This window comes from Corvus kubaryi, unplaced genomic scaffold (genome assembly GCF_017639235.1).
Source record: "Corvus kubaryi isolate FWS band 111438036 unplaced genomic scaffold, C.kubaryi_AGA036_p1.0 137, whole genome shotgun sequence".
Classification (NCBI taxonomy): domain Eukaryota; kingdom Metazoa; phylum Chordata; class Aves; order Passeriformes; family Corvidae; genus Corvus; species Corvus kubaryi.
This window is the reverse complement of record NW_024580671.1, coordinates 31,191,968-31,218,793: the sequence shown is the minus strand read 5'-3', so window position 1 is coordinate 31,218,793 and position 26,826 is coordinate 31,191,968. Positions and strand designations below refer to the sequence as shown.

The following is a 26,826-nucleotide window of genomic DNA, read 5'->3' as shown; positions in this document are numbered from 1 at the left end:
GTCTTTAAATAATATATTTTTAAAAATATATTTATCTTTGTGGGATATGAAAATAAAATGTAGAGCAAGAGCAAAAAAAACCCCCAAACCAACCCACATATCCCACAGACCAAAAGAAATCATAAACAAAACATGATTTGCCAATGAATTATGAAGGAGAATAACAACCCTTTTTATTGGCAACAATAGGCTTTAATTCTGTAAATTAGCAAGACAATTTGATACAGATACATTTGGCTAAGTTTTATAACACTGAATAATGTTGTAATCTCTCATTCAACTTTAAAATTATAAGGAAGCTATAATAAAAAATACCAAAGCTCTTGCTTAAGACTTTCCACTTTAAAAAAAACAAACAAAACCAAACAAAAAACAAACTTAGGAAACGGCTGAGTTAATGCAAGGACAAGCAACATGAAGGGATTTTTCCTTCATGTGCTGCAATTGACACATTCAGGCCTAACTTAAAAACATAGACAAAACAATGAAAGTGTGCAGATGCTCTGGCCAGCAGTTAGTTTTACACATCCATGGTGCAATATTAAATTCTCTCTCTTTAAAAGGCACATTTCTTTGATCATTGCAAAATTCAGCTTTTGTGGTTCATTAATACATGAAAATGAAGAGTAAACCAATTTTACCACACTTGTGCTTTAACAACACAGCTGTATTGGATGACTTCACCCCCCAAAACATACATAGTGAAGCTATCAAGGTACAAGGCATAGCCTGAAGACTAACAAGTGGGAGATGACAGTCTAACAATGAATAATTCAAGTTAGCCATTAATCCTAAGAATATGTTCTGTGCTGAAGTTATTATTGCTGATGCAGGTAAGATGAAAGTTTAAAAATATTTTTTTTTATTGGTGGTGTACATCAGAGTTGAAACCACAAGTTGTTCCCAGACAACACTTAGTATATAAACCACTTTTAGATTACCTCTCTAAATTCATAAACAATATAACTAGCAAAATTTGTCATGACATTGGTATGCAAGCTTTAGTTCTGAAACTGACAAACCTGGCATCTACAAATCCAATTCAATCTAAAAAATCCATAGTGTAAGTACATCATGTTAGTATTGTAGCATTCATTTTTAGTTCGAATCAAACAGGGCTGACAAGGAACTGACACTGTTTCAGTTTTCAAACCGGTCATTTGTGTTCAAGTTCCGTGATTCTCCGTGGCGTAAGAGAAAGAAGTCATCTTTTTTCAAGCCATATCTTTCAAGAGCTTCATTCAATTTAACCGGAGGATCCAAGTAATACTGGAAAAAATGAGAATAATATGAGGGAAAAGATACCACTGCAACATTTTTTGAGGGGGGGAAAAAAAAATTCACTGCTCTAAAAAACGGGGGGAGGAAAAGGTTATTTGTCAAACTAAAATGTTTGGGTTCATTTTAAGTTTTTAAACGATACGAACGCTGATATACAGCTGCAGAGTAACAACTAGCAAGGCTCAACTTGTCAGCCTGAACTCGGTCGTCTTCAATGCAGTAATAGATCCCTTCGGAGGAAGCGCTGCCCGCCAGCAGCCGGCGCTTTCCCTCGCTCTGTAAACCCAAGCTGTCAGCGGTCCTGTCTGAACACTCGGCTCTGTCAGGGCGGCCCCCCTCAAGTTACCGCGGTGTATTTGTTACATTTCAGAAAAGGCATCATCAGCGAGTAATCTCTTTTTTTTGTGCTGCTAAATACACAGTAACATTTGTACCGCGGGCACTAGTAACACAGTTTATTGGAAACACTGGGGACAGGAAACGTTCTATTCAAGGGTCCTATGTTCCCTCCATACTCTGCCAAGGAGGTGCACGATGAGCTGGGAGGGAGGACAGCCGGGACAGAACATTTGACAGATCAGGTGATTACACTATCAGGTGTGAATTAGGAGATAAAGTGGTGCAACTGATGCAAAGACAAAGTTGAAAAACAGCTACCAGACAGTATCAAAGCAAATGTAGACACTTCCTATTTCACTACATTTTTAGTTGCTGTGAAGGTGTCTGGGTAACCTTCTTATTAGATTTGTGGACTTGAGGGGGTAGAGGGGAATAAAAACATTTTAAAAGATCAAAACCTCAGACTAAATCAATTTTTTTCATATCCTTTCTGGTTCTAACTTTGAATCAACTATTAAAAATAATGTTCATATATTTACTAGATAGATGTAATTAATAAATACTGTATTGACCTACAGGCATGCAGTGCTTACTATCTCCAAGTGATGCACCACTGAGTTTGTTTTTATTACTGCATAATGTAATGCATAATACTGCATGTGTCCTCATCTGTTATGCTCCTCAGCATCTGCATATCAGAAATCCCCCACATTTGTTTCAATAACTCTGTATTTTCTTAACCATGGAAATATTTGATGTAATTGGTTATGAAAAGCTAATCATTGTTTTGAACAGCAGTACATAGAGCAGTAACTTTTCACTCTATACAAAGTCCACATTTTAAGTTTACATTTACAGATATGTAGGTTAAACTGCACAAGCAAAGCTTCACTAATGACTGTCTTGTCCTTGGAAATCTGAATTCATGTTTAGCGTTGCAATTTACCTCATTTGCTAAAGCAAAGGTCCCCCAATGAATTGCTACAGACTTCTTTGCTTGAACATCAATATGGATTCTTACTGCTTCTTCAGGGTCCACGTGCTGGTATTTCATAAACCACCTACCAAAACAAAGCATGACATTTTTGTGTCACCTAATTCAGTGCAAGATTTCTCCTTTACTTCCATTGCAAAGAACAAAAAGAAACATATGCTCACCTAATCAAAAAAATCGTAAGCATGTACACCTGGACAACATACAGAACACTGAAAATCAGGAAACTAACATACACCAACATATCCATGAAACAGCAGTTCATGTACTGTACTCTCTTTTTGAAAGATTTTTTCTTATCTCTGTTTTCAATAGTATAAGGACATATTACTGGGGCCTTAAGGCATTAAGGCTGAAACTTTAAATCTGTCCCTGAAAAAATTTCATGCTAGCAGGACACACCAAAAAGTGTGTGCTTCGGAGATAGCCCAAGGAAACAGGGAAAACAGAAGAGAGAACTTGACAATTCTTGAAAGATACTGTATTTTTACCATGCTGTTTGGATTCCTATCTTTCTTTCCCAGTCCATACATGCTTTCCTTCCAGCATTACATGAGTGCTATTGTCTAAGTGTTTTCTCCAAAAGGAGCAAAGTTTGCTCTCCTGAGCAAACAGATCTTTCATACTTGATAACCAAGTCATCTTTGTCTCCAGGTGAGTTGCAAAACCAGGGTAAAGACTGAAGCAAGAGAAAAATGCAGCAAATGACATACACTGGAATGGGCTGGATTAAATGATGCTGGTTTCAGAAAAAAAGGCAGAATAATTCCAGATTTTTACTCAACATTTTTAAGGGAAGAAGGACTGCTGATTCATCCTTGCTGTCCTTAAGTCTGAAGAAAAAACTCTCCAAAAACATCACACATACACATACTTTTTAATAAAGTACACCTTTTTAATACAGTATAGTTTTAAATTCTGGGTGTATTTTTTGTCATCAGTATATAATTTCATTTACGTATTTTGCTCAAACTCTGATTTTCCTACCTTGGCTCATAAGCTCCAATGGGGATGGCTGCAAGATCAAAAGGTCCAAACCTTTTACCTATTTGTTCAAAAGCAAAACAATATCCAGTATCTCCTGCAAAGAAAAACCTATTCCAAGGTCCCAAGACAGACCAGCTGCCCCAGAGAACCTTGTTATCATCTGTCACAGTCCTTTTGCACCAGTGTTGGGAAGGGGTGAAGACAAAAGTTACCGCATCATGACCAGGGACACAGTTCTCTTCCCACCAATCCAGTTCAATCACATTCTCACACCCACATCTCTGCATCCACTGCAGGAGCCCCAGAGGCACAAACCAGCGCAGCTCGCTGCCGAAGCGTTCGTTCAGACTTGCCACAGTGTTGTAGTCCAGATGATCGTAGTGGGTGTGGCTGATCAACACCGCATCTATCTTGGGGAGCTGCGCTACTGTGCACGGAGGCCCTCGGAAGCGCTTGGGACCCAACAGCTGAATAGGGGAAGCTCTCTGGCTGAAGACTGGGTCAGTAAGAAATACAAGTTCATCCATTTCCACCATAACTGTGGCATGTCCCAGCCATGTGACTCTCATACCAGCTCCTGTCTTCCCAGCCTCTTCTGGCATTTGAACAAAGTAAGGTTGTAACACTGGAAGTTCTTTATCGAGTTCCTGGCAAAAAAGAACACAGTATGCATGAGAGATTTCAGAATGTTCTTGGCCATGGAACAAAAACTGCATACAAGGCACAAATCAATACAGTCAAGATGATTTGTACTTTGTTTATATTTTTATGCAGAGAACTGCAGCACGCACCAGATGCCTTTTTAATGTTCATTTTCCCAGCTACTTCCTCCTAATTTCATTTTAGGTTTTTGCAACATTTACACTTCTCTGTCAAGAAAGAGAAGAGAGTATCCCATCAGGCAAGGAGACCTGATAGAGTCTGGGGGCATTGCAATGAGAGCACTGCAAGGCATTAACAGCATCCCAGGAAGGGATACCTCCACCTGAAAAAGAATATGCATACACATGCACACACAGAGTGTTACTTAACAAATACTCAAGTTTAGCTTATGCAACTAAATGAGGCATCCTCTTAAGTCCTAACAGGAGTAAGTCACAGCTGAAAGAAAATGCCACGTTCCCCAGTCACACTCCACAAAAGCCCCTTAAGCCTTTATCAGGCCCTCTCTCTCTCCTCATTACATCTAGAAGCAGCACACAGAGGTTAACCTTACCTGGCTAATGTTAGCTATTACAATTCTGCCTTCCCATCCTGCCAATAATTTAATGAACATTCATAAAACAAAAGATCATTTTTAATATAAACCTTAAGGTACTTAGATATGCTTCTTCTGGTGTTTTATTGAAGCCTTTAGGGTAATTAAAGTTTAATTTTTACTGAATAAATCACTGTACTGCTCTCCATGTATGTGCAGGATGCAGTCCCATGAATGACTGGAAATCAACCTAAATCCATTCTTCTGTGTAACAAAGTTATGAAAAGGTTCTCCCATCTCCTCTCTTATTCCAGCTTGACTAGTTATGCAGTCCCTACTCGAGCATGACAGGTCAGAGAACTGATCTGGCTGAACATCAATTCAGAGGTGAAAAATATACAGATCTCATTTTGACTGGCTCAAATTTGACTCTATGTGTATCCTCAAGCTGGCACAAAGGAGGCCATGGCTGTACATTACCTACTGAAGCTCACCGCCCAACCACCATTCATTCTCTCATTTTGAACCAGAGTTACGCTCTTCACTGCAGTTTGGCGGAGGTGCTTACGCAGAAATTTTATGTTTAATAAATAAGGAACTTTCCTATTGAAAAAACCAACCAACCAAAGAGTCTTCTCAGAATCCCTGATCATGTCCAGCTTGGCCACAACACAGCTAATGCTCTCCTCCCAAACAATTCTGGTCTGAACTCCTCATGTTGCTTTAGAGGAATTTTCATGTGCTAGGGCAAATTCTAGACTCCTGACATTCCTCTCCCTGGTTATCACAAATGTCCCAGCATTTCTGGTTCAAGTCAAGTTCTCCCTGCCATGGTTGCTGCTCTCATTCTCTCAGCCTAGCACAGATTAGCACTATCAGTGAATTTATACAGAGCTGACCATGTGCTCCTTTAAAAGTCCAGCTGATGCTGTGACAGTTTAGGACTAGAGAAGTTGCCTTGCTAAATAAGTCCTGACAGCTTCAGGGAAGTTACTTTCTCCACAATATTTTATTGATTTGGAAAGCATATGTTGGGAAAAACAAAGCACACACATCTCCATCCCCCTGCAATTCTACTGTAAATAATAAAATATTCATGAAATTGCTTTTTCTGAGAGCTAATGGATAAGACACATCCACTGAAAAAGTTTCATTACTGTCTCCAGCAACAAGAAATAGATAACCTTCTATAAAGCTGAATATAAGCTTAGTACAATACAACCCCTTAGTTCATACAAGAAAAGTAGCAGTCTTAGACTGAGATAAATGGCTGCTTCTCTAAGAAAGAAGCATCATTTTCTTATCTCTATTTCATTCCAAGTACATGGGAACAACAGAAATCTGAACTACAGAAGTGTTATACTGTGACACTTCAATTAAAAAAAAAAGGTGCATAAAACTAACATAATACTCAAAAACAGAAATTAGGACATACTGACAAATTACACATTGTTAAGTCAAAAAATCAGATAATATCAAAGAAATACAACTCAGATGTGGAATTCAATAACTAACTGTCATAATGCAATTCAGGTCAGTTAGTACATTTTTTATGGAAAATATTCTTTTTGAGTAGATAGTTTTAGAGTTAGACTACAAATTTTCTCAGAACTAAATTTATTAACTAAACTTATTTTTGCTATTTTTGCTGACATTTGGGACAAGTTAGTTTTTAAAATCAGTATCATGCAATATTAATAAACAATACTAAATGGATGAGGAACTGGCCAATTGGCAGATGTGAACAATTAGTTAAGTGGGACTCAGATATATTCTACCAAGTGCTGACAGCAGACTGATGTTTCAGCTTTGCTGAACAGTGCTTAAATCGCATCACAGCCAGTTGACTGGGGGCACACAAGAAGCTGGGAGGGACACAGTTGGGAGAGGTGACCTCAACTCATCAGAGAGATATCTCATACCTTACAACATTGCACTCAGCAGTAAAATCTGGGGTGAGAAGGAGGAGGTGGGGGACATTCAGAAAGAATGGCGTTTATCTTCCCAAGTAGCTGTTACATGGAATGCAGCCCTGCTTTCCTGGGGATGGCTGAACACCTGCCTGCCCATGTGAAAATAAATTTCTTAGTTGGCTTGTGCATGCAGTTTTTGCTTTACCTATTCAACTGTCTTTAGCTCAACCCAGAAGTTATCTGATTTTTGCCCTTTCAATTCCACTGGGATGCAAGCATTGGGGGGTGGAAGTGAGCAGCTGACTGGGACTTGGCTGGCTAAAGCCACAACACATCTGCACTACTAATAAAGGCTTTACAGGGATGTCATTGGGATTGTCACTATTAAGTATTTCAAGCAGTTGATTTAAAGGTAGAACTAATCACTATAAAAGGCATTTGTAAAAGTTACATAGACAGGAAGATTGATAAATAGAGAGGAGCACAGTTCGAACAACTGCCATCCTGACCTATTTAAACAAAATTCCGTGACCAACAGTTCAAGACAAACCAAGAGCACAAAGGCAATGTAACTTGTAGATCTCATACAGAGCTTGTGCTTTCCAGGTTTGTGATACACAGGCCTCTGATCCAAATCAATGATTGCTCAGAAGATGAGATCAGAAATCAGGCATGTTGAACTAATCACAGTACATCACACCAAAATATTATTTCTCAGTGCATGGGATTTGTGTTTGGGTTTTTTTTTTAGTATTTTACAAAAACACACCAAAATCACCTGTTAAAGCAATGAGCAACACTCAGCTCATAAGATTTCAAAGTAAAACACAAGTTCTAGTAGCAGTTTACTTCACAAGAAATACTTAAAACTCACATAACAGGATAAAGCAACATAATGAATAAAATACATATCATATGGAATTTTTATCCTGCTATATTTTGCTCTGTCAGACTAACCAGAGACACATTTAAACCAGAAGAATTATAATAGATTTTTGAAATATGGCAATTATGTCAAATCAGCTACCAAGAGAAGCAAAATGCACTTAATACTGTCTTGTCTTCATTACTGAAGTAATACAAAAATTTCTCCTGCTGTGTCCCTTCCCCCCGCCCTGTTCTTCTTTCCCTCCTAATGCAAAGCAAGAAGAAACACATGACAAGCTTTGGTAAGACCAGCTGATTAGCTTAGGATTTTTGGCGCTTAGTGCATACTAGAATACCACAGGATTTTACAGAAATGAGAACAATCTAAACTGCTGATCCAACAACTAATAATTAAAGATCCTTCAACAGCCCCAAACAAAGTTATTAATAAAGCCTGTAATGAAAATACAAGAAGTCCATGCATTCTGGATAATGATATAGGCTCATTATGAAGGCATGATTATAATACATATAGCTTTTCCACAGTGAAGCACAAGCACTTATCCTGGATAATATGCTTGTTTTTACATATGCAAAGCACTTGGTACAGATAAAGTGAACCTGACCAGGATAGCAGGGCATCACCAGCCACACTCAGTGCAGAAACTGAAGTAGGAGTCTGTTCAAAGGACATGCCATCTAGCAGTGATAAATAAAGTATAGAGCCCTGAGTTTGAATTTTAAACAAGCTCAGATGCACTTCACAGGCTGATTTAAGGGTGGAACAAAACTGGGTGGAACAAGCATCAAAATGGCTGAGGACTCCACAAGTACATTTCATTGATCCCTATCTAGGTTTTTCTGTTTCTGATTTACTTCACTGAACTCCTGAATTAAGGCACTTAATTAAAAGATTTATCATGCAAACAGTAAGATTAGCCCAAAATGAATCCCAGCTGGGTCAGAGAGACAGCTTTTCAACTGCTGCCTTGTAGATTTCTTTGTGATCATCCTTTATTGTAGGGACAAACTGTAAATTAAAGGGGAATGCTGCAGTTCTGCACTCCATCAGTGCTATATGTTCTGCACTCCATAGTACACCTCAGCATTGCCTTCGAGGGACTTCAGTCACTACCCGGGTTTCTGATTGGCACTGGGAAGATACAAAGACTGTTCCACACATACCAAGAAGGGCAGAGGTCAAAAGCAACTGAAAACGTCCAGGTGTGAATTTCATGAAAATGTGGCCAGCACGCTGTCTAGAAAGCTGTACACACTGAGGCAACGGTTGTCACCACAAGGAAGACACCAAAATTTTAAAACAGAAGCGATCCCAAGACCAACAAAAGTTTGCTGTGCTTCTAAGTCAGATTTTATTATTATTATTCAATACAGCCAAGATTATTTGTCCCTTAAATATCCCCAAACCTCCGACCATCATGCGTTAATGTGTAACATGGCTTTCCTGTCCATAAAACTGATAGAATTCCTTCCTTCAAAGGTAATTCAGGTAAGACAAAATTGAAAGCTCTTTACTAAAAACTGGCTGTGAGATCTGTAAGTTGTGCATACCCTCCTGAATGCTTAAAAGCATTATTAACACCTGCTTGTTAACAAATGCTGTCCTTGGTTGTGCACCCTTCAGCACAGCTTTTCTGAAGTACAGTCAACACATCAGAAGTACACTGAGAAGTAATTCTGTCAAAACTTAGTCATCTTCATTCTTCCTGTGACCATAAACATAACCCATGACTTTCCAGTATCCATTACTCTTCATGGAAAAGAAGCTTCACCTGTCTCCTTCTTTACACATAATACCTGACGATAGCATTTCACCAAGAACAAATAACAGTGTTACCCCGTAAACTGGCACTGTACTTTAAGTGTTTCAGTACAAATGTAACTAGATCAGGTTAGTTTTAACATATGCATTTTTTTCTCCTGGTGTACTGAAACAGAAAAAACAGATTTGTAAATATTTTCATAAGTAGGTGACAGAAACCTTCATGAAAAAGATGCAACATATGCATTAAATTGCAGTCTGGAAAAAAAGGGAAAATTTTAAAAATTAGATATGTCATGAAATCAGCTATTTCATGCGAGACAAATTAAGTTAATAGCATGCTTCATAAAACAACAACTGTTAAAAAGGAATGGCTGTAACTGGTTTATGACTGAGCTAGGGGGCCATTTTTGTTGTTTTTATAAATATAAACTTAGCTGTATAAAATCAAAAGGTGTGGACCTAACAGAGACAAAAATTAAAGAGGTAGAAAGTATTAATCCACCTTTTGAAAAGAATAAAATGATACTAAAATCAGAAAAGTAAGACTTAGAAAAGTCTCCAGAAGACGCCTAATGCATATTAGTTAGAAACTGTCCTATTTTATTGATTAGAGCAGATGTAAAAGCAGTCTAAATCACAAAAGGAAAACATGGAAGTATTTACCTGCTTTGAGCGTGGCACGTTGCTGTTGTCTTTCTCCATGAGGGACCATTTCAAAATGTTTGATAAGGTTGGTGATTTCCACGTTGGCCATGGGTTGACAAATCTTCCATCTTTGCCTCTCTTTGATTTAGTTACATCCTCTTCTAATCTGTAGTCCAGCCTGAAGCTTTTTCTGAAGGTCCTGGAAGAATCATTCCTCCCGGAACCTCGATCTGAATTCTGACGTTTCTTCACTGCTTCTTTAGGGTACTGGTTACATGCAGTTGAAGGCTGCTCTTCATCTGTGTTCTTATCCATAACTTTTTCAGGGGAACTAAATCAAATTTTAAATTAATCAATATTTTCTTGGACTAGCATCAACATTCATAAGACTAAATGTTCTCACGCACATTAGAAACAAGCCTGCCTTTCTTGTTTTATGATCTACTGTATTTTTTTTATCAACAAAATATGCTTTTAAAGCAGTCACTATTACACAAAAGGCTTCAAAAACATGCTGTGACTAGCAGACATGAGGGCTCTTTGTAGTTCAGGCTGAATTTTACTCCCTGGAATGCACAGCTTCAGATACTAACACTATTATCTACCAACTGCAAAAGTGAGGGGGAAGGGTTCCTTAATTTACATTTTGGAAGAATACTCATTTCTCCTGAAACTTATGACATTTAGTGCCTCATGTAATACGATCCTGCAAGTCCGTCCAAGAGACACTGGAAATATACCATACCTTAGGATTTGCCTATATAGTGACTTAGTTTTGTAGTAAAAGCAGCAGTCTCGTGTAGCATTACTAACACTTTACTTATACCAACACACATGCAGGAAACTCAGAACACAAAAGATATTTGGCACTGTTTCCTATTTTGTCTAAAACATAAGTTTATTACAATCAAGGTAAATGTAACTGTTCCAAATATAATTTTGATACACATTTAACTGAACCAACTGGTGAAAGGCCACAGGAAATTGAAATATTTCAAATCAGAGCTGCAATGTTTGCTCTTAATTCCATCATGAAACATAAAAAAAGTGAGAAAATAACTGAGAAAAACTTATTTCTATGAAGTCATGATTCTGGTATATTTCTTAGAAAACTATGAACTCAGTACTCAGAGTCTCTTATTCCAAACTGCACCTAAGTGTTGCAGAGTTTACGAATATAATCTTATTATATCCAAGGTAGAAAAACCAAATACCCTGCCAAAGCAATTCAATTGAAGCTCAATGCTTCCACTTCTGTATTTACTTTTGACTGAAATGTTGAAAGTAAATACACTGTTCTGTCAGCTTTAAAAAAAGTTACTGTTTTAGTGAGTGCACAACTTTCTGGCATTTACAGACTCTATCTGATAATAACTAGAAGACAACTAGTAATGAACAGACAGCACTATTTACAGCTTAGGTGCAGGAATAATTTTTAATAACAAATTTTGAAGTTTTCCCTGTGGAAAACTCTCCACCACATGTTTTGGTCTAGCTACTGTTTCACTAATTCAAATACTCAGACTTCAGCTGTACACTCAGAAGCACTGGGCCAATGTAGCCAAGCCAGTCCCTGCAAACAACAGTGTCAGAGAACAGAATTAAAGCTCACAATTTTCTTAGAAATCACATAACTCACTGTGCCTCCCATAAGCTCATAATTACAGGGAAAATTAAATATATTGTTCACTGCAACATTTCAGCTAAGATATTACATACATGTAAGTGTCAGCAAACTGAACCCAAATGCATTTGCTGATGATGCTCCAATTTCAAATGCAGAGTCCATTTCTGCTATTTCAGCAGCAACTGACGACTAAACACTAAGTATGGTATCAGTTGCAAAGAATACGACAATTGATAAATATTGTGAAATTTTCTTAACAAAATAACCATTATTGTGCCATACAGGAGAGATAAAATACTAACACATCAAAATTCATTTCTAATAAAAAGGCACGAACGGCATTCAGAAGACACGGCTGACAGAACTTTTTTATACCCCGGTCACAATCTTATTTTATGTAATTGCTTTGTACTCCAGTTTCACTGCAGTTTACTGAAACCGCTCCACTTACGTATTTCCTATCTAGCACTAGGATACCATATCTGCATCATAATTTAAATTTAACTGTTGATATTTCTAGGCTTTTTTTCTCTATTCCACTAAACATTTACTGGAATCAGCCTTCAATGAAACACTCAACTTGCTCTGTAGCATTTTAAGCAGATGTAAATGGTAACACAAAGAATCAGTGCCACAAAAAGACAGACAGAATACCCAAAAAATGGTATTGGATATTTTAACTGTTACTTTAACTTAATGATTGGGTTTGGGGTTTTTTTTTTTTGCATTCCTCAAAGAGCATTTTCAATGCCAAGTCAGCTTATTAATTTAGCAAAGCACACAGACACAGCATAAAACAGCTACTCTTTCAGAAAGCATAATGAAAACAAATCACAAAAGTTTAATCAGATAGGTACTTAATTCCAGGAAATTCTTCTCTTAACATCTCAGATGTCTGATTTCTTAAATATATATAACTACTGTAATTATTGCTCCTACAAGACATTTTATATTAGAGACTGGGGTGCCTGAAGTTTTATTTTTAAGCTTCTGTTTATCTATTCATTCATCTCTAAAATAGGTGAATTCTACTTTTGCTTAAACCTTCATATAAACCTTTGATCTTATCCTGGAAGTATAAACCTCTAGGGGAAGCAGGGATCAACTATGCCGATTAAACAAAGACAATGCCAAAGCATTTAAGGCACTGCAGGTATCTATCTGTCTGCCAACATATTTTCCACATGATGCACATACATTACTTTCATTAGTATTCCATAAGCAACTGAAAGGATAAAAGAGCTCAGTGCTCACAGAATACTTTAAACCTTTTACATGCATAAGAAAGGGACACGTTTACAAACAACTTAAAGTATTCCTGATGAACTGTAGATTCCTTTGAAGTATCAATCTTGCCAGATCATTTCTGTTTCATTTAAACTGATTAAACATATCCTACAATATTAATGACATAGTTGTCTTATATAGAAGAGGAAGATGATAATTTCTTGAAAGCCAGGAATCATTAGCTTAAAATAAAACTCAACCAATTACTAGTCCAAAGAGATTCTTACACTTTTGCAAAAGAAAGCATCTACAGATAAGGAGATTGGGCAGGTGTATTTTAAATAACAGAAAATACCCAATCACAAATCAGTTGATTTTTCTGCCAGCTTTCCTAAATTCTTCCCATGCAAAAATTATAGTTTGGCACTTGAAAAACTAATTTAAGCACTCAAGTGGCAGAAAAATTATGAGCTATAAAGATATGAAAATCCAACTGGAGTAGAATTGTGTTCACTTAGGAGGGGGCAGAGGGAAAGGATCACATCCCTGGTGAAAATTCATTGTTATGAAAAGTTATACAAGGAATCTTTTTCTACTTTTAAACATAAAGAAAAACTACAATTTTACTTAAAACATTAAACTGCTTTCCTGGCAAATGGAACCATCCTTCAGGATGAGATGAGTTACCTCCAGCAGAGGGCAAGTGGATTGACACTATTTGTAAGAGGGGCTCAGGAGAGAAACAAGGCAACCACCCTCTCTCTCTGTCCTTAGAGGTTCTTTGCTCTTCCAGCTGAATTCAGAAGAGGAAATGGACCAAGACATACAAACTCCTAAAGAAGACCATTGGTCATGAGAAATCCACAAGGCCAGAAAGTGTTCTGGACAGAGGGGAAGAACACCACTGGCTGATGAATAAGACAAAGTCTAACATGAATCAAAATGCAGAGCTCACATAACTGGTTTTCCAACATCAAATACTAAGGCACCCCTAGTAATCCACAAAGGAAGAGAGAAGTTGTAGGTCTGGCAAGACATGGCATGGAAAATCCATGGGATGTCTTACATCCCACTAAACTGGCTTACACCTGTAAACAGGATATAGCCCTTAGGACAACAGGTTTTGGGCAAATGGTTTATTTTAGCATTGCTTACATAACTGAAAACTTGGATATAAATATTTTGGCTGTGAGCCTTCTGTTTATTTAGGAAAATAACAAAAATTTAACTAAACATTTTAATACTCTCTGTTCCAAAAGAAGGTTGGAAAAGTATACAATACCATTACAAGAAACACTCTGTCATAATTTTTCTTTTTATATGGTCTTCTAAACATAGCAGAGCTTCAAGCCAAATTACTTTAACATAGGCTTAAAATCTATTGTCTTCACCCTTTCCACCCAGTCTCCTCTAACATCTGCTGCTCCATAAATGAAATGGATGTAGTTCCCCCTACTAATCACAGAGCCATGGTACTAAGCATCAAGTCTGCCAAAACAGACTTATCCTTCTTTGCTACACAGAAATGTGGTCCTTATTTAACAAATCCATAGGCCTGAAAGTTTAAGTGTTATTATGAAGCTATGGTTTACTAGAACAGAACAACTTTTCCAAAACTTTACAATTGCCTGGTAAACGTTTCATAGTTTCCCAAATACCTTTAATTTCTCTGCTTTTTTTGAAGTAAAGGGTTTGGTTCATTTTTAATCACTGTCTCTATATGTAAACTACATCCAGAGCTAGGCTGCGCTAATGATCATCTAGGAGGGACAGCACACAATTCCCAGCAAACTCACACCACTGTGGCCTGACCAAAACAAGACTCTGAAGTTTCTCCATATACAGCTACACAACTCTGAAGTTTTCTTTCATTATAGATATTTTTAATGACTGCAAAAACCATGCATTTTAGCTTGAAATAGAACAAAAAATTGTTTCAGTTAGAAGGAAAGGTATTTGCAAACGCTAGGGAGCATGTAAGTAATTGGCTCCTACAAGCTTTACTATCAAATGACTGCCAGCTAAGTTTTGGCTCTGCTTTTATTTTTCCTTCAGGTCTGAAATTGGCTGCTTTAATTAATGAACAGTTTGAGACTGGAAAATTCTGAATATATTTAAATTTTTATTGTGCAGTACTTCAAGCTGTTCCATCTTACCATTGTAGACTTACCAGAGCAAGAACCTGAGCCTTCTGTGAACTGTATACTGCTACGCATCTTGAAGTTTTCTTTCACTATACATATTTTTTTATCACTGCACAGCAGTTGCACCAGCAATTATTCCAGATGCTCTTGGTATTAGGATTTCACACAAAGATCTCTCAAGCTTGCATTAGCTGATCCATGAATACTTCTATTATTTGAATCACATTAAAAATCCCTAGCAACAACAAACGTTGCCAAAATTTTCATTCAACAGATCTGTAAGTATCCTGATTCTACACTGCCCTTGTGTACTAGTCAAGAAAGATTAATAATAGAGTTGATAACAGAAAAAGGAACAGCTCTCTTCATAAACAGCCTCGTAAAATCAGAATAAATCCCTTATCATTCTTACCTAGCTTTGAGGATCAATAGTAAAACAAAGTAAAGTTTTATTTAGACATCATGGAGAAAAACAAAATTAATTACAAATAAAAAAAGAGGTGAAGCATATACCCACGGTCATCTGTTGTTAGGCTTATTCTTAAGCATCTGTATTACTTAAGCAGCCACTACCATGAGCCAATCCATTTCTGCCCTCACTACTCCCCCAGGCTTGCCAAAACAGACACTTTTGTCCACATGGTGAATTTGTTTAAGAAACTAATCTGGCTGATAGTCATTTCTTACCTTACCATCCCTAGAGCAGCACTTAATTATCACCTGCATCACTGTGCAAACATGCAATTGTTTATACCAACAAACTGGTTAGGACAGGGAAGGGTGAGAAGAGGAATATAGTGTTGTAAACAAAAACTACTTATGCCAGCAATGGCTCAAAAAAATAACGAATTAAATACCCTCAATTTAGAATTCACTGTGTAGCTCAGTTACACATACCGCCAAGTTAGGTCCAACAATTCCTCCTACCTTTTCATTTTCAATCTACTCCCTTCCAAGGTTTCATTCACACTTAGTACTGATGATGCTGAAACTCTCCATTTACGTCCTCAGACAGTAATGTTTCATATTATAACGAAGCACATTCAATAGCTACCTACCACCCACAAGGCAGCCCACTCCCATTACTACACATTCCACCTCTATTTTGCTGGTATTCATCAGGGGAACCAAACCAACAGAAAGTTATTCATGCCTATCAGCTACACCTTTGCATGCCTCTGGATACAAATGCAAATAGGCTTTAGAGTCAGGCCCATCAGTAGTCCCTGGAGCCAATTATTTCTCAGCGCTGGGTTAAATCTTACCAGCTATGGGCACTGTATCAACTGAATAAAGACGCCTCTTCTTGGATCTGGGATAATACATAACTATTTTTCATTTGTTTCCAGGTGCTCCAGATGATTCTCCCTGTCCAATATAAGCATTCTCTAGTCCCCAAACATGTCTATGATCTGTATATAATATGATAGAAATTTTTTGTTACATGCATATTCTGTTTAGGTTGTGATCCCTAATACAACAGTAGCTGTCCATAGGGGACACGCAGTAGGAACAGAGATGACAGACCCAGGAGCCAATTTCTTTAGCAATACATGCCTTTAAAATAAATTATTTTCCTCTCTACCCTCATCTTTTATTGCAGTCTTGAATAAAAGAACACAAAAGTTGGCATATGGCCATCACATTTAAAAGAGCAGCTTAGACTATTACTATGATTAAGAACAAGAGCAGTGTAATTCTGTGCTATTGCTGAAGCAGTCAGCAAAGGGAAGCTGGAGTCAAATTTCCCTATACCAGAAAGGAAACTGCCTTCCTTTGCTCTCCCTAAACAACTAATTTCATATAACTACTTAATTTATAGGGAAGAATGCTGAAAGAACAAGAGCTGGAATCAAAGTTTTCTTACCTGCTCTGCAGGACTGAGGCTGACACACACAAAAGCAAGGCTTGTGCATTACAGCTGTGTTATGGTACACAAGACAATACCCGGGTCACAAATCAAATGCAGACAATTTTTAAATCAACAGAAAAATAAGTGCAGATAGCATATACACACAGCTGCACAGGTAAGTCATGGATTCCAACATGGATCGCCCTTCACACTTAGAATTTCAGTAAAGCTTTTCCAAAAGAGCAAACATGAAACTTGTACCAACGCAGCTACGGGATTCAGAGCCCAGCTCTGGCGTTCTGGCACGAGCGGCACTTGTGTAACTATTTATGCAAACGAGTAGTTCATTAGTTTCAGTTGGTTACTGATGTGACTCCAGTTAATGACAGAGGCACACCTTGCCAGGACGGGGTTTACTGTTGGAAAAAACTGCCAAACTTTGAAGTTGAACATTTAAAAACACACTTTAACCACTCCTGTGTGCTAACACACTCTACATCTTGGAGTTTGTATTTTAAGTTACTATGCCATTGAAGCTCTTAGCACACGTTTTTCTTAACTAAAATAAAGTTTTAAAATATTACAAGCTCACACTCCATCCTAAGGGTAAAGGTTTTCCATCTAACATCTTAATGTCAATTAGATATGACTAAACCCAAATACTATAACACGTAATGAAATTAAGGCTCCACCTGAACATGCTGTGGGACAAAACTGATTTCCTTTGTAGCATGTGGTTAGAGAGGCAATGTAAGAACTGTTTCCATAAAAATGCACAGAAATAATGTTAAAACTTTGATGTATAGGATCCACATGGCAAAGTACGATCTAAAGCTCATTTAACATCAACTCTGGCACTTTTATGTGTGCAATTGCTATCTCCACCTCATTTACTAAGCCTTTTAATTTTCTTTTTCCTCGTCTCCCCATGCCAGAAAGGAACAAACACCTATGCAAACTTCCTCTAGACTCACACCAAGAATAATCCTTTAAAACCCTATAAAACCTCAGTTGTCCAGGAAGTGCAGCAACACCCACAAACTCAATTTTATTTTTAATAGATAGTCATAAAATTTTGTTTATATTCATATTTTTTTGATTCCCTCTTTTTTTTTGATTCCCTCTTTTCAGTTCAAAGTCCAAGCACATAGGGTCCAATGTAATTTCTCTGCAACATGAAAATACTTCTCTAAATTCTTTCTAGTTCTACTTAATTTTCAGTATCAAATCAACTTCTGCTTGTCCTAACAACATTCTCTCTCTCCCTCTGTTTATGTATGTACATGCACCCTGTACATATGTGGATTTTACAGAACTATTTATAACATTTGAATTCAAATTTACTGAAATCCAAGCAAATAATTTCAAGGTCAGCTAAGTGACAAGTTTTTCTTCGTTGAACTATATGTTTTTCTTGAATGCACCTGTTCAAAAGCCATCTTTCACATGAGTTAAGCCAAAAGGTCACCAGCCTTTCCAAATAATAAAAGTTTAGAATATCCAAACTTCATACTGGAAAGCCAGAAAACACATCCAATACAGCACCCTTAAAGTTCTTTAACTGAAACACCCATTTAAGAAGAAATTCCATGGGACAGTACACCAGACACAGCAAAACATCAATACTCAAGGAAACTGGAAACATCATGATATGTAAATGTTTTTCATTACACCCTTTTTTCCTATATATAAAAGGCCTTTGATTCCATCCCCACAACTCTAGATTACGAAGTCTTCATGTACTCTAAATGAAATGCAAGGTGCTTTGGTTGTTAGTCAACAACAGAAGTGTTAATACTAGAAGTTGTGTGGTTTGGGTTTTTCTTCTTATGGAAGAGTCAAGGCATACTTCCAACACAAACATGAGCCATCTACTAATTTTCAAGGCACCATCCTAAACACATAGGTGTTTTAAGGAGACAAAGTATTTAATGTAAACACACAAACACCTTGCTATTGCCACACTCTTATTAACAGAAACAGTTGAACCTCACTGAAACCTTCCCTCAAAAACCAGTCCACAGCATGAGAAAACTATTTCCAAATATTTTAAGCAATAAAACCTGTTATCCTATCATAAGCCTTACTCACCAGGCAGTAGCACTAGCAGCTCTTACCACAGTAACAGGTCTTAGAGAAGAAGTAACTCTCGACATAAATTCTTTAACACCCAATTTTTCACTCACAAATCTTATCAAACTTTGTTTTTCACAGTTGGGGCACGATGGCAGCAGTGTTTTCACAGTGTCACTTGGCAATGCTCAGTTCTCTTTCCTGAACAGCTTTGTCAAGATTATCTGCTTGGGCACAGTTGTAGGCTATCCAAACTTGAATGATCCCTTCCTTGTACAGTTGCTAAACACCAAAATGTTACGTGCAAAGAGTATATATATATAATACGTAACTTTTTTCCTAGACTTTTTAAGAATATTGAAACTAAGTTGTTGGGGTTTTAGTTTAGTCTGTTTTTTTTTTTTTCCCTGTTAAAGGAATTTTCTCCCATATGCATGTTGCTAGGGGACAAATAGCTGTACTTAAGAAAGACAAAAGGGGAGTGGGGCGGACCTGGCTACTCTTTTGTCTACACCTGGGTGTGGGGTCAGTTCGCTCTGAGCGTCCAGAGAGAGAAGCTGCAGAGAAAGGAGCTGCTGCTTCTTTCTTTTTGGCCGTTCTTTCTTCCTGCTGGAAACAACGCCGGGACCCCAAAAGCCGCTTTCCCTGCCCTGCTGGAGACCGGGCTGTGGCTGCCCTGCCCCGCTGCTGCTTTGAGCTTCCGCTACGCTGTAGCTCTGCTCGCCCTGCCTGCCTGGGCCTCCGTGGGCTTTTCCCATCTGGATACATCTCGTCTGCCACCCGGGATTTGCGTCCGTCCCTGCCGCTTCAGCCGCTGTTCCTGAGAGTCCGGGATCGGCTGCCCAGGGGTTTGTGAAGCCTTTGTTCCATCCCTCCCCGGGATCCCAGGGCACCGGTGCCGCGTGTTTCCCGAGCTCGCTCCGGAGCGCCCCCTGCAGCCGCGGGGGAACCATCGCACCTGCCCTGCTCACCGGGAGCCGCCAGCGCCCCTGCCGGCTGCGAGCGGAACTGCACCCGAGGGGAAATAGCCTGACAGCCGAGAAGGCTGGCACTGGGTTTGTGACTGCTGTTACTGCCATAGTTGTTGTTGTTTTGTTTGACTGGTTATATACATATATATAGAGAGAGTAAAGAACTGTTATTCCTATTTCCCACATCTTTGCCTAAAGGCCCTTGATTTCAGAATATAATAACTTGGAGGGAAAAGGGGTTATATCTGCCACTTCAAGGGGGGCCTCTGCCTTCCTTAGCAGACACCTGTCTTTCAAAACCGAGACATAAGTGCAGCATCTAGTTTATAGAAAAATCCTTTTTACTCAAATCTGCATTTAGACACGAGGCAATCAAGTGATTTTCCATGGTTCTGGCTCTGAATGTATCAGAAATAGGACTCACACTGCAACCTATAAAGTTAAAGCAATAGACTGAAAAAAATTAAAGTAAGATTTAAAGTGAGGAAAGAAGTCAGATGTGACAAAAAGCAAAACTAATTTCACTGCAGGTGTTAAGTATAAAGACACTAATTAATATGGCAGTATTTCTGTTTTTCTCATCACAGACAAAATAATTGCCTTCCTTTTTGCTAAAAAGAACTTAAAAGCCATTTCTGAATGAAGAATTAACAGTTTTGGTTCAATCTTGAGCTTATAAAGGCTGAGAAAATAGTATATTTCTCCTGGTTATTCCTCAAATCTACTTAGTTAATGCAAGTGAATAAAAAGATAATAATGGATTGTTTCCTCTTAAAAAGGCTGCATATCTCTTTTGATTTGAGACCAATCTGAAGCTGAATAACTGTTATTTATATTTGAACAGTTTGACTGTCATCCCTTACTTCCTCCTCTCCATCATAACTGAATCAAACTGGGCTTTCCAACCTCCACATATTAAAAATTCCCATTACTTCTTATAATAAGACATTTCAATTTCAGATAATTTGGGGTATTTTGAAAGCAACTGTTGCAATAATTCTTGAATTAATAAGAAAAAAAATCTTATTCTTGTCTTCCTCAAAATCTTACCTACAAAATAAATCAAGCTTCCTACTTTCTTAACTGATACAGCTGCTACTATGAATAAAAAAACCCTTTTCAAGAGTTTTTTGCCCGAAAACTGAAGTGATTTTCCTGTCACTATCTTTCATTTTGATGCCACTTTAGCCGGTGCAGTTTAAAAAAAAAAAATTAAAGAAAAAATACTTACGTACAAATAGTACTTTCCTTTACAACTAAAAACTTGCTTCATAATCGCCATTTAGTAAATGGAAAAAATCATAATCGTCACTAGAAAAAACATTTCTGCACAAGTCAATAAATTTAACTGCATGCAGTCAACACCTTCCCCAAATCCTTGCTAGAGATAATTGACGATCATTGAGATTATTTGACTGCACTAATTACATTAAATGACTTCCTTAATATCTTCCACGTCTCACTAGACAATGCGAACACCCCCCCCAACTGCAATAAACATCTGTTCATGCCTCCTCTTCAAAGGAAAACATTCTCTAAGCCGCCGATACTATCAAGCGGATTTTTTTAAGCGATTATATAACTTGTTTCTTCCCGAGCGCTGCTGCAGCATGTTTTACTGTCAATTGGTGGGAACTAAAGCCTTGCGCTGGGAGGGCGGGGGGCGAACGCAGGACTTTTTCTTCCAGGGTTTCTTTTCAGCGGTGCGAAAGGATCCCCCCGGTCCCGTCCCCGCTGGTTTTGGAGCTGCCGCCCGTCGGGGTCTGTCCTCAGCCGGGGCGGCGGGCAGGAAGCGGGGCAGGGGCACACACTGAGCGCCGTGGGCAGCCGGGCTGTGCCGCTCCTGCCCGGCCGGGAGCAGGGCTCGCCAGCCCCAAACACCTCGCCCGCCCACCCGCAAACTTTTCCGGGCGGGTGCCTGCTCCCGCTCCACCCCGCTCCCACCGCCTCCTGCAGCGGCTGCACCCGGTCTCCCCCACACTCACCGGTGGGGCCCCGGTCCCGTGTGTGTGTCTAGCGAGCCCCGCTGCCGCTCTCGGAGCAGGTGCTCCGCTAGCCCGGCCGCCAGCCGGGCTCTGACGGCGGCAGCTCGGGCAGCGCCTCCCCTCCGGACGGGCACGGGGTGGGAGCTGCCGGTCTGCTCGGTCCGGTTCCCCTCTGCCCTCAGGAAGGCGCGGGGGCAGAGACCCCCAGCCCCGGAGTGCTGCTACCGCTGGAGCGCCGCTCACCTCCCGGGCTGCTGCTGCTGCCGCCCCTGAAGAGTCTCGTCCCCCTTCTCCTCCTCCTCCTCCATGGTGCCGCTCCACCCCTTCCACGGCGGCGGCTCTGCAGGTCTCCGGTAGGAGCTGTTGAACGGCTGCGGATTTCCACCTGACCAGCTCGCCGCCGAGGGCAGCACGGCGAGCTGCAGGGAGCAGCTCCACAGCGCCCGGCGCCCCACCATAGCGAGCAGGGCTTCCGCGGCACCTGGCCCTTCACCGTGGCGGGCACGGGCTCCCCACAGCCCGGCCCCTCACCATGGCGAGCAGAGAGCACCACAAAGTCCGGCCCCTCACCGTAGAGGGCAAGGGCTCCGCGGCGCCCGGCGCTTCACCGTGGAGCGGCGCCGTTAACAAGATGGCGGCGGGGGTCCGGGACTGAGGGCTCCGGGATGTCCCGGAGCCACCGCGGGACAGTGTCGGGGTTGCCGGCACGTTCTGCCCCTGGAGGCCGGGCTGCTCGTCCGCTCTGAGGAAAGGGAAGCACTCGGTTGTGCTCCTGGCCGCCTCCGATGGGAAGTAAACGCTCCCCGCAGTCCCCTTTGGGAGCACGAGCATGCTCCGACCGCCAGGTGCTGCGGTGAAAAGTTTCCTGGGCTCGGTTTTCTCAGCAGCCCGGGGTAGTGTCGCCATCCCCGGGGGTACCGGCACTCACGGGAGATGCGGTGTCCGGGCGAGGCCACCCTCTCTCAGTACAGCCCGCCTCGCAGGCACCTGTATCCCCACGGCCTTGGGAAGGTAAAACTCGCGTCCAAGTCGCTTCACGTGATGGGTTACAACCATCCCCTCACTCCCCGCTCACGTCTGTCAGAAGTTTGCAGGCAGCTCAAAACGATGGGCTGAGAAGTGAGGCATTTTGAGGCACCCAACCCAGAGGAATTGGGTTCTCAGAAATGTGTATTTTAAAAATATTTCTTTCCCTCCTTAGGGACAATGGATGGCAAAGAACAAAGCTATGTGTGATACGAAAAACGCCCCATATTATATAGCAGCCATATGAAATCTAAGACTATCTGGAGCTCTGATAACATGTTTATGTACATTTTATCTTGAAGCTTGGGACTGGATGTATCATTGGTGAAGAAATCATACCTATTTCAAGGCCAAAATTCTCAAGGCACGCCTTGGGAGACTAGAAATATGGGCCTTACTCTTTTGTTATCTGTCATTCTCTTAGTTTCCTTAAGGTAAGGGAATGATAAAACTATCAAGCTGCCTTGTTCTGTATGAGTTATCTGTTTTCTATGTTCTGTCCATACCGATACAGATATGTATTGGTTGCTTTTGGTCAGGCAGATTTGCTGACCTTTGCCAGTGGAAATTCCTAATTTATTTCTTACTTCTGGCCTTTCTCACCTGACATTTCCTGATCATTTCATCTACCACTATGTCTGATGCTAAGCCAGCCTTGTAGCAGCAATGACTTTTACTCATAATTATTAAACACAAATCTATATTGACTGAAGTTATTTCTACCATTATTTTATAGAGTCTAAGATCTACTAAATGACTTAGATAATAAAGCTATTCTGATCAATGACCATTAACAGTAATAATTAGTGCTTGTGTATAGAAACCTGTGTAAGCCACTAGTAAGTGCCTGCAGGCTAGTAGTAGCTGATTGCCAACAGTTGCAGATTTGGGGTGCTCATCCTACACTTCAATTGAGAATCTCCTAGTAGGCAGCCCTAGCTCTACATGTGGTGTGAAAATAGTTTGTATATCACCAGTGCTGCAAAAGCCAAAGCTTGGGAGGTTCTGCTTTAGTAGATGCATTTTGTCTATACTACAAATAGATATGTCAACTGTTGGAGGCTGGAAGTAATGACACCTGGTATCTGTGGTGCATGCAGCTTTCAATTTGAAAGGAAACATGACTGGTGAAGAATGATATGGTTGTTCAATTTCTGACACTGCTAGAAGTCTGTATCAGTGTATTACCAACTGTGCCACACCAGCATGCACAGCATGAGAAAATTCTATTCCAGAGGTGCTGTTCAACAGAACCAGGATTTTAAACTAGTTTCCTATTTTCAGTATTCCCAGGAGCCAACTGAGATGTCACACTACTCCTGCTTCTTTGGTGAGTTTTGATTTTTCAATGTCTTGTGCACACAAACACATCTAAACTGAGGAAAAGTCCCAAGGGAATATCTGTGCTCAACTAGTTGTGTAAACCCAGAATAGTGATCTTTCTGACTCTTAATACTCCCCAGACATGCTAAGAGGACTGATGTTAGGATCCTGCAGGAGTTGGAAGCCAGAAGTTATTAACAGATGGGAAGGTTCCAGCCATCTGTGCATGAGGTAAGAGTTTTTGCTTGGCACCTAGTCTTAGGAAGAGAAGATGTAATAATTTTATTTCCATCAGTGGCATGCAGTCCTGATTAGTCAGGCACTTTCACTACTCAGACTGACCCTATATGTTATCCTCTATATATGCAAGTAAAAAAGTTATGGGAGCTTCTTTTTACTCCATAGAGGCACAAATACTGAGGGATAGCAAAGTGGGATTATTTAGGAGTCAGTGTAATTTTTTTCCTCACAGTGAAATTTAACAGCTGAAACAGAACAATTTTTTATTGAAATTTTTGGGGTATACCATTTCATTAACTACTTGGAAGGATAATTTCCTTAAACTAGCTTAATTTGCTTCATGCAACAACCTGTATCTTAATTAGAAGCACATGGTTAGTGTTTCATGAATTGTATCTGCAGTGCTGTCTTTCTCTTGGAGATAGTGCATTAATCATGGGCAGGACAGCTTGACTAACTTGATTATAAAATTTCTCTTGATGAAAGGTTTAACCTTCTCCACAACTGAAGTTTATCAGTATTTTGTTTAGATCTCTCAAGTGTAGTGTTAATGTCTTTTTCACGAAGTCTAATTTAGTTGGTTGACATAAGCTGTGTCAAAGCAAGATACTCATTGTCTTGGCAAGTAACTGAAGCACAATGTAAAGCAAGAAAAAAATAGAAATTCTCATAGTTAAAATTTTATAGCTTTATAACTGAACTGTCTGAACTTGATTGAAAATCCTCCTAGATGACAAAGTAAAAATGTTGTACCATATCTCACTCCATACTAGAATAGCGAGTCATAGTCTGAAGTCCCTTTTGGCTGAGGTTGGCTATATACTAAGCAATGTTTATTGTTATAGTGCAGTTTATTGCAGAAAAAACTTACACTTGCTGGAACAGTTTGTGCTGGATAGCTGAGTGAAATAAACTATCCTGGAAAAAAAATTTCATCACTCTAATACTGGCAATACTGGAATTTTTACTGGCATAGAAATTTAGCACCAAAAGAAATTCTACTAGGCTAGTAAAAGCTTCTCTGGCAAAGCCGGCCCAGATTGGACATAACCAGAAAGCCTAACCTTGCCCTTCTAATTACAGTGTGCTGCAGTAACCACCCTTATGGTATCCACCCTCTTTAGGAGAGAACTTGAGGGAGAAAAGTTACTTGGCACCTGTTGCAGGCAGAGGCAAGCAGTTTCAAATCATGTAGGATGTTAAGTTAGCCAGTGAAAGAGGGTTACACAACCAGCTCATATATATACACATACATACACACACATATAGGTACAAAATGCTTCACAATAATGTTCAATCAAAACATTAAATTGATATATGTACAAAATTTATATATAATAGATATATAATAATTAAATTACTGTAAATACTATGTTTACCATTACAAATCCAAATCTCTTACATGATAAAGAATTTGACAATTTTGGGGACTATAGAGAAGGAACTTATGAGGTATAGTTAATGCTCAAAAGCACATTTTGCTTTGTTTTATGTGAAATACTCTCTGATGCCTTGCTAGCATATTTTAACTTCTACTTAGGCAACAAAACTAGGAAAGATAACAAACTGGAACTATAACAGAGACATTTACTCTGTGTTAAACCAGTAACGGGCCAAGAACATTCTCCAGCCCTGACACTAAATTCTCCAATGCCTGTATTTTCCTACAGATAAACCTTCCTAGGCCTGAAGAGCATGTGGTTGTATCAGAATTACTGTTGAAAGTCTTACCAGGTCTATGCTAATCCCTAAAGATGCTTGGGCACTATGTGGGAGAATGCTATTCAGCCAAACTCGGGTAGAAACCTTGCTAGTGATTTAATGCTTATTAAAGTGCAGTAATGTCCACCATATGTTGTAGTTTACTGGAATGCATCTAGCCTTAGACAACATCTGATTTTGAGATTTAACCTTGTATCTCAGAGGAAATTAAAGTTTTTAGGTTTGTTTCCAAAATTGGTAAAGCTTGGCAGTGTTATTGTGAACAAGCACTACCGTGAGATGATGCTGTTATAGCCAGTAGCTGATAATGTATTGTTATTGCATAGCATTTTGCAAAATTGCTATCATTAAAATTGACTTAGGAAGTTCAATCATAGTGTTTAAAAGGCTGCATCAGATCCAGATTCCTTTGTGAGTGGCACTGTTTAGAAAGAAAAATCCTTGCTTTTTTGCAATTGAATTTGTAATTGAGCACAAGGTAGGGTAACATGTTTAGTAAACAGGAAAAAATTCTGGATTTACAAAGGAGAAAAAAATAAGAATATGCAGGATAGCTCCTAACACAGGTTGATATGACTGTCTTGATTTTCAGTTGGGAATTAGAAATTATAGAACATTGTGCTGTT

General features: G+C 39.4%; 1 protein-coding gene across 3 annotated transcripts; it reads right to left on the bottom strand.

Moving 5' to 3' along the window:
* Positions 1-148: 148 nt before the first annotated feature.
* NAPEPLD (N-acyl phosphatidylethanolamine phospholipase D) lies at positions 149-22,436 on the bottom strand. Of its 3 annotated transcripts, none has more exons than XM_042018416.1 (5): positions 22,133-22,436; positions 10,029-10,341; positions 3,602-4,248; positions 2,567-2,681; positions 149-1,269 (listed from the first exon to the last, which is right to left on the bottom strand). In XM_042018416.1, exons 1-5 carry the CDS (start codon positions 22,345-22,347, stop codon positions 1,141-1,143), a joined length of 1,419 nt encoding a protein of 472 aa, XP_041874350.1. In that variant the 5' UTR covers positions 22,348-22,436; the 3' UTR covers positions 149-1,140. The 3 variants fall into 3 exon arrangements, with proteins under 3 accessions (XP_041874350.1, XP_041874352.1, XP_041874351.1); XM_042018418.1 differs by lacking the exon at positions 22,133-22,436 and adding an exon at positions 21,890-22,101; XM_042018417.1 differs by lacking the exon at positions 22,133-22,436 and adding an exon at positions 16,876-17,154.
* Between the last annotated feature and the right edge of the window lie 4,390 nt (positions 22,437-26,826).